Source organism: Notamacropus eugenii, chromosome 4, assembly GCF_028372415.1.
Source record: "Notamacropus eugenii isolate mMacEug1 chromosome 4, mMacEug1.pri_v2, whole genome shotgun sequence".
Lineage (NCBI taxonomy): Eukaryota > Metazoa > Chordata > Mammalia > Diprotodontia > Macropodidae > Notamacropus > Notamacropus eugenii.
The window spans coordinates 5,085,948-5,094,533 of record NC_092875.1 but is presented as its reverse complement, the minus strand read 5'-3'; the positions used below and the strand labels follow the sequence as shown (position 1 = coordinate 5,094,533).

The 8,586-nt window shown below is 42.5% G+C and overlaps 1 gene segment (V, D, J or C); it reads right to left on the bottom strand.

Annotated features, from left to right (window-relative positions):
• Positions 1–1,853: 1,853 nt before the first annotated feature.
• On the bottom strand, positions 1,854–6,127 carry LOC140502127 (immunoglobulin lambda variable 4-69-like). The segment is given in 2 exon segments: positions 1,854–2,194; positions 6,049–6,127. Coding segments are annotated over 2 exon segments (420 nt in total).
• Positions 6,128–8,586: the final 2,459 nt, after the last annotated feature.

Sequence of the window (8,586 nt, the reverse complement as noted above, 5' to 3'; positions counted from 1 at the left end):
TCCTTGCATTGCTGTGAATGGTAAGTCTATCAGAAATAGTTCTCAAACACTGTGGCTGTTACTGTGTATAATGTTCTCTTGGTTCTGCTCATTTCACTCAGCATAAGGTCATGAAAGTCTTTCCAGGTTTTTCTGAAGTCTACCTACTTGTGATTTCTTTTTTTACTATTTTTCTTTTTGAAAAAAATAATTAATTTTTTTCAGGTTTCAACAATCGCTTCCATAAGTCTTACATTTTCTCCTCCTCTTTTCCCCCTCCTTCCCTGAGATGGCAGGCAATCTTATATGGGTTCTACTCATGTTAGCCACTTATTCACAATAGTCATGTTGTGTAGAAGAATTAAAACAAAGGGCAGAAACGACGAGCATAACTAAACTGAAACAAAATGTAGCACAAGAGAAAGGAGTCTGCTTCATTTGCATTCCAATCCCATGGTTCATTGTCTGGATGTGGATGGCATTTTGCCTCAAGAGTCCTTTGAGGATTTTTCAGGTCCTTTCATTGCTGTGAAGGGTGAGATCTATCAGAAAACTTCCGTGAACGTTGTGGCTATTACTGTGTGTAATGTTCTCCTGGTTCTGCTCATTGTACTCAGAATCAATTCATATCACTGAGGCTGATCTCTCCACTTACAGAGTAGAAACCTGTTGTCTCAAGGTCATTCCAAGGTCATGCAGAGACTGGAAATGAGTGGCAGAGCCAGGATTCTGAGTCTGGAGAGAGTCAGAGAAATCAGTGGAAAGCAGTCAGCAGAAATTTGATTTAATGGTTAATACTCCTCAGAGAGGGTGAGCTTACTGAGTGATGGTGACAGAGGGAGAGCCTGGCAGTGCCAGTGAGGACAGAGAGGTTCTCAAGCTCCCCACCACGATCAATTAGTGAGTGAGTACGAGGGACAGTGCAGCCAGAGCTGCAATGAGTGGCCAAGGAGACTGTGTCATCAGGAGAGGACCAGGTCTCAGTGGGTGCAAGAAGATAGAGCAGGTGAGAATGCCCCAGACTGGACAGCTACAGACCAGTGAAACTGAAGAGATGGGCAAGTCTTGGGAGCTTTGGGGAGTGATTGCCTCCACACAGGCTCTTTCCATCTCCCTCTTCTGAGCATTTCCATTGACTGGCCTCCATGCCTAGAAGGCTCTGTATTCCCTTCTCTGCTTCCTTGGCTTCCTTCCATTCCTTGATAAAAATCTTTCTCTCCCATAGCCTTCCCCAATCCCTCTGAATACTTGGATCTCCCTTCCATCAATGGCCTCCACTTTAGCGTGCCTATGGTGTGTTTAAACATAGATTTTTGCTTTTTAACTCCACTATCAGGTCATTAAAATCCAAGATTGTCCTAGGTCTTTGCACTCTAAGAGCTTAGCACAATGCCTGACACTTTTGGGCATGCTCTGCCAAGTGTCCAAGGGTCACCTTAGAGAAGCTAATTGCTGTTTTGGAGAGCTAATATGGCCCAGCTATGGCAGCCAAGTTATGGCAGGCCCTGCTTCTGTTTCCTTTCCCCAGACCATATGCGAAAGCCTGAAGGCTCAGCTAAAGCCCCACCCTGTGCTCAATCTCCTCAGAGGGGACATGTGGGATGTGGGGGAACATACTGACCTTGGAATCAGATGATCTGGGTTCAAGGTCCATTTCTGTCACTGACTCTAAGTGGGACTTCAAACACATCATATACTTTTCTGTACTGAAGAAGAGATACACAGAGACAGAGAGAAAGAGACAGAGGCAGAGAGATAAAGACAGAGACATAGTGAACTAGATAGACTTGACATGTCCCTGGCAGTTCAAAGAGTGTCAGAAGCCCAGGGTCAGCTGTGGAGCTTGATCTTGGCTGGCCGAGGAGGTTTTTGTCTCACTTCCTTACTGAATGTATCACTGTGTAAATACCACCGCTGTAACTTGTCATACAGTAATAATCGGCTTCATCTTCTGGCTGAATGTTGGCGATGGACAAATATCTGTTGGCTCCAGAACTGGAACCGGAGAAGCGATCAGGGATCCCATCTCCTTTACCTCCACCTCCACTGGTGGTGACATACATGACATACCGAGGGGCCTTTCCTGGGCTCTGCTGGTACCAATAAATAGCGTAATTGTTGTACTGACTGCTGAGAGTGCAGGTGAGTCTGGCTGTGGCTCCCAGGGATGCAGACATGGAGGGTGACTGAGTCAGCACAGGCTGAGAGAAGGAACCTAGAAATAGAGATAGACATTAATGTCCTAGAAGAAAAAGAAAGGGTGAAAGGACTTGGAGTTCTTAAGCAGAGAGGCCTAAGGCAGGGATGAAGGAACTGGAGAGTGAGGGTTCTGAAGGCAGCCCTGACCTGAGCACACAGTGAAGAGTAAGAGGCAGACAAGAGGCCAGGCCATGGTGCAGAGGGCCCCCAAAGCTCTGCTCCCCAAACAGCACACAGCTGGACCTGGACTCTTTCAACTTCTTCTTATCCTCTCCCTGAAACCTGGGTTGAGTTTTGAATGGGAGGGGACTGAATGCAAATCTATGCCTTATGTAGGCTCTTCTTAATCACTCTCCCCATGTCACACCTTGGGGGTCACAGGTCCATAGGGAGTGCATGTCTTTAAGAGGAAAGGCATGGGGTGTTTGAATTTTGTGCCCCAGATGAGCATAGATTTCATTCATGAATGAACACCAAGTTCAGAGCAGCCATAGATGCAACCAGCTGGGCTGATCCACCCTCTGAACCCCATGGTCCCCATTCAATTTCTGCCTGTTCCAAACCAGTCATACAGTGCCACCTCCTGGCTGCAGGTCTGCAATCTACCCCATCATTTAAGCCAACCTCAGAGGTCCCACAAGCAGTAAGAGACCCTTGTTTGCTTCCCAAAAGACCTCCAAGCCAGATTCTGTCTACAGGAAAATAAAAGGATGAATTGGCTCAGGAAAGGAGAGCCCTAGTGCCTTTGTGTGGAAGGGACCAATTACTGAGAGTTGGTTCTTCTTTGACACTCCACTAGTTTCCCACAGGCTTGGTTCATTTCACACAAAGGTATGTTTCTTCTCCTGTTGTATTACTCTTCAATCATATATGCTCAAGTGAGGACATGTAGTGGTTTGGTGAAAGCACCATCACCTTTAATGAATGGTGAGGGAAATGGACTTTGGTCCATTTCTCAGATGCCCTGAGATCTCAAAATATTGTTTGATATGGTGAACTCAGGGCCACTTTTGTCTACACTGGGCATGTATTCCCATCTCACTCTGTTATAATGTGACAAAAATCAATGAGAGATTCTCTGTATACCTGTAGGGATTGTCCATTGAAAGTCACTGATCATTGTCTTTAGGCCGATCCAACATTTCAGTGTATTCCCTCATGTTCTTCCAGAATTTTCCCAAAGGATCTGATGTTATGAGCACATACATAGAGGTCAGCTTTCCAAATAATGGTTCCATCTGTCTTTAAAGTTGATGGGTGCCTTCACAGTGACTGGAACATCTGGGCAAAGAAGGAAAATCCAGTTGGAGAAATTCTGATAAAGAAATCTTTGCTTTTCTCACCCCAGGTATAGAGAACTGGAAATAACCACAAGGAAGGAAGGGACACAAAACCCTTTATTAAATGCTTCCTGCGGTAGTACTATGCTGAAGACTGGGGATACAAAGGTACATTCCCTGTTCTAAAATACCTTCCCTTCCCCTGTGGGGTTTAAGCTAAAGGTCACATGGAAAGGTTCCATGGTCATGAGGGTGTAGCTGCAAAGTAGAGGGTCATGGCTTTTCTTTAAGGTCACTTGTATTGATAAAATTATATCATTTTGTGATGGGAAGCCTCTCATCCAGTTGAAGCCTTTGGAAATCAGAGTCTTCTTTTCTGGATCTTTCTAAGTTGTGACTGCAGTACATTAGGAACAGTTGCCAGGTTGCATCTGCACAAGGTTGTGTTTTGACTTTATAACTATGGATCATGGGCCATGAACATTGCTATTCCTTTGGTTGAGGTGTAAAAATTTCTGGATTATTGCCCTTATGATCAGGGGAAAGGCTGGTTAAGGTGGTGATAGCAATGATACATGCTTGGCACATGATACCTCTTCTCTTTCCCCTTGAGATGAGGTAGTGGCTTCTGACAGTTTAGCCCATCTGAGTTGTGGGTAGCAGTTGTTTGACAGTTACTGAGGATGGCTACCCTCCTCCACAAAAGGTGTTCCCAGGCATGACAGCTGTAAGGACTGTGATAGACACAGAGAGCCCTTATTTGGAGAATGCTACTACTCCTTGATCTCTTTTGCTTGTCATCCTTCTGGTGACTGTTGTTAAGCAGTTGTTGCTGGTGTTGCTATGGATGGTGGGTCATTTGTCCAAAATGATCTGTCCCTCAACGATAGCTGTGGGATCATTTTCGACCCTAGAAATGGTGGTTCATGAAGTACTGTTGTTCCCAAAACTCCTGTGTTCAGAGTCCTGTGTTGTCTCTTTTAGAATCTGTGGGGAGATTGTGGTCAGTGCAGAGGCATCAGAATGGCTTACCTGGCACATGCTGCATCTTGTCTTTCTCTCAGGTTTTCTGGATGCTTAGAATTCCAAATTACAACTTTTTGTGATTCAATAAGTAATTAAGGACATCTTCAATCCTTGTCTGATGTATTGGTCCACTGTAGTGCTTTTGTTTAATCATTCCAAGCAATATTGATTAGGAATTTGACTTGGTCCTTAAAAGTATGCATCTTTACCTATAATATTTAGAAGAGTAGAACATTATGAGAAGTTAATTAGAAAGTTTTGATTGTTTTACATAAGAAATAATTTTATACAAAAATCTATTGTGCAATCAAAGTCAATGCAATGGAGTTTAGAAGAAAAGCAGAAAGCTAGGAAAATTTCTTTTTAATCAAGTGTCACTGAATAAGGCTTTCTTTCTTAAATATATAAAGGACTGTGTTAAATTTACTTTAATACAAGCCATAATCCAATTTATAAATGGTCAAAGGGTATGGCCATATGATTTTCAGAAGAAGAAATCAAAGCTATCTATATTTACATGAAACCGCAATGTTCAACGTGACTATTTTTTAGAGATATGCGAAGCAAAACAACACAGAGATCCCACTTACACGTATCAGATTGACTAATATGATGCAAAAGAAAATCATATATGAATATTGAAGATGATGTCAGAAAACTGGAACTCCAGTGCACGCTAGGAGGAGGTTTAAACTTACTCAACCATTGTGGAGAGCAATTTGGAACTTTGGCAAAATGGCTACAAAATTGTGCATGGCCTTTGACCCAGCAATACCACTACTAGGTTTATATGTCAAGGTGATCAAAGCAATGGAAAGGAAAGGGAAAGGAAATCCTGTGAATACAAAACTATTTATTGGATCTCTTTTTGTGGTTGCAAAGAACTGGAATTTAAGGATATTCCAATCAGTTGGAGAATAGCAGAACAATCTGTGGTATATGATTGTTATGGAATACTATTGTGCTATAACAAATGATGAGCAGGATTATTTCAGGAAAACCTGGAAAGAATTGCATGAGCTGATGCAAAGTGAAGTGAACAGAAGTAGGATAACATTATACCCAAGAAGAGCAACATCATGCTCTGATCAACTGTGATTGACTTAGCTACTGCCAGCAATACGATCACCCAAGACATTCCCAAAAGACACGTGATTCCACAGGCTATGTTCCTCCAGAGAATAAAACGGATGTAGTCGCAGTGCAGATCACATCAGACTATTTTCACTTTAATTTATTCATTAGTTTAGTTTAGTTTTGTCCGGTCTCTGTTTACCTTCATAATATGAATAATATACACATATATTTTGCATGATCTCACATGTTTTACGACTATCAATTGTTTCCCATTTCAGAGAGGGGGAAAAAGAGAAAAGGAGTGAATTTCAAACTCAAAATTCCAAATAAAGGAATGTTGAAAACGTTTCTTCATATCATTGGGAAAAGAAGTACTAATTCAAAATAGGATAAATGTAAGCATTCTTTTCCTAAAAATAAAACGTTTGTGTATAAGGAGAGTGCCCATGTCTTTAGCCTACTTCTTATGCCCGCATGGTTTACTCACGTTGGATATCAGGACTGCCTGCACTGAAGACTTTCCAGCGGGAGAGCATGGGTTGGCTCTTTGTTTTATTCCTCAGCATCTTGCCATCTTGTGGTATCAGAACATGGGCAGCTAGGTGGTGCAGTGGATAGAGCACCAGTGCGGGAGACAGGAGGACCTGAGTTCAAATCTCACTTCAGACACTCGACACTCACTAGCTGCGTGACTTTGGGGAAGTCACTTAACCCCAATTGCCTCATCCTGGGTCATCTCTCATCATTCTGATGAATGTCTGGTCACTGCATTCAGATGGCTCTGGAGGAGAAGTGAGGCTGGTGACCTGCACAGCCCTCCCTCACTCAAAAGAAAGTCAAATGCAAGTCATGTTGTCATTTCTCTGATGGCATGGTCTTTTTTGGCAACGGAGGATGAATATAAACACACACACCAGAACATACAGAATAGATCAAAGTTCTGTTGTCCTCCCTGACACACTGATGATCATACCGACTTGTATGGCTAACCTACAACTTGAGGAATCCCTTCAGTTTCTGAGATTCAGAAACAGAATTGCATCCCAGTGGCTCAGGTCGGTAACTCCATTAGTGGCATCTCTAGATCCCAATAACCAGCTTTTCTGGATTCCTTGCAGGTCATTACAGCCACCAGAGCTGTCTTCAGGCACACAGATACCTCCCACCATGCATCACCTTCAATAACCCAACCTGTCGTTTTCATTCCCTGCTGTCTCCATCACTCCACCTTGTTATTGAGAATGAGTTGAATGTTGAGACTGCTATTAACGTTACTCTAATTTTAATGGTTGCCTTGTTCTAATCTTCTAAGATGGCGTTGAGGTCGAATCCATCTGAAAACAAAATTCCATCTTTTTACTCTTTTACATTTAATTTTCTGCATTCTCTAATTGAACAAGAGATGAAAATATCAACTTATATTATTTAGATTGAGGAAAATATAAGTGAAACCAATCAAGGAGCCCATGGCATGACAGAAATGACTGTTACTTCATCCATTGTCCATACAAGTTTAATTTGTGTGCTGGTTTCTCTTTGCCTTCTCATAAATAATTTTTTTTTGATGTTTTGTGTTTTCCATGAATCCCATAATATCCAATGAATCTCTTCCTCTTCTTTTCCTCTCCCTGAGAGACATCCTCTGTGACAAATAGAATTTTTTCTGTACAAGTGAAAAAGTCAGCCCAGCTGAACAAAAGCTTGATCATATATAAGCACATGTGCAATGAGTGCCACCTTTGGCCCTCCCACGTCCATAAAGGAGTGGGCTGGGAAAGTCATCTGATCTGTTCATTCAGGTCCCACTTGATCTGCATCATTTTGTTCCATTTCCTTTTGGCTTTTTGATGTCTCATTGCCTTTATCATTTACATTATTTTATCATTTTGTATCTTGTTTTTGTGGCTCTGCTTACTTCACTCCACATAGGGTCATACTGATCTTTCCATAATTTTTTTGTTTATCACACACGTCCTTCCTTCCCATTCGGTGGTAACCTGTTACATTCGCCAATGACAACTGGTGTGGTCATTTTTTCAGTGATGGGTGTCTACTTTATTTCCAGTCCTTAGGTACCATAGAAAGTATGGATATCAATATTTTGGAGTCAGCTGTACTTTTTTCTTATCAATGGCCCAAAGTTCCTGACAGACCAGAGTTATGCACTGAATGGGGAAAGTAAAACCTTTATTATGATTTGAACGAGGTTGTTATATTGCCAAAATAGGCTCCTGCTGTAGCTGGCAGTCCACCTCATTTTTCTGTAGCATCTTTGGGAAGAATGATCCTCTTTGTGTTTTGCTCCTCACATCATTTTCAAGACCCAGATATGGCTCCCCTACTTCCCTGTCTCTCCAGAACAAATGAGCCTCAAATGGTCAGGCATCATTGTGACCCCCATACCCTACTCCGTAATTGCTTTTCCCAGATATATTCACAGAGATACCCTTTGGACTTTCCCCCATTTGGGGATGTCTCCCTTAAGGGAATCATGGCAGACCCTGCCAGTGTTACAAGCCTGATACTGTCACATCTGGAGGAAGGAGGGGCATGGACTGGATTTGTTCTCTCAACTACAAGCTGAGGTCACACCCAGAGCCTTAGCAGCATGAGCAGAGCTCTGGGTGGGCAGGCCTGAATTTCTTGGCAGTTCTTCTTGGCCCAGTCCAGCTGAGATGTTTGCTCTGAGTGACGTCATGGAGTACCAAAAACCTTTCTGCCTGGGATCCCAGGCCTCCTTTGATCCGTCCCCACACATACTCTCAGATGTCACATTGTTCTAGTTGTTCAATCAATCAAAGAATCAAAGAAGCATCTGTATAATACCCTGTTATGCATCCAACATAGTTCTTGGCATCAGGAATGCCAAGACAACATCAAAGCAATTCATTCTTCAAAGAGGGAATCAGTTAGAATAGAATCAGTACCAGGTCCTTTGCCACATAAGAGTTAAGTAATTATACTCAAAACCTCTTCTTCAGTTGAATGTTTCCTTGGAGAGGAATTGACTTCAGGCTGAGAAATA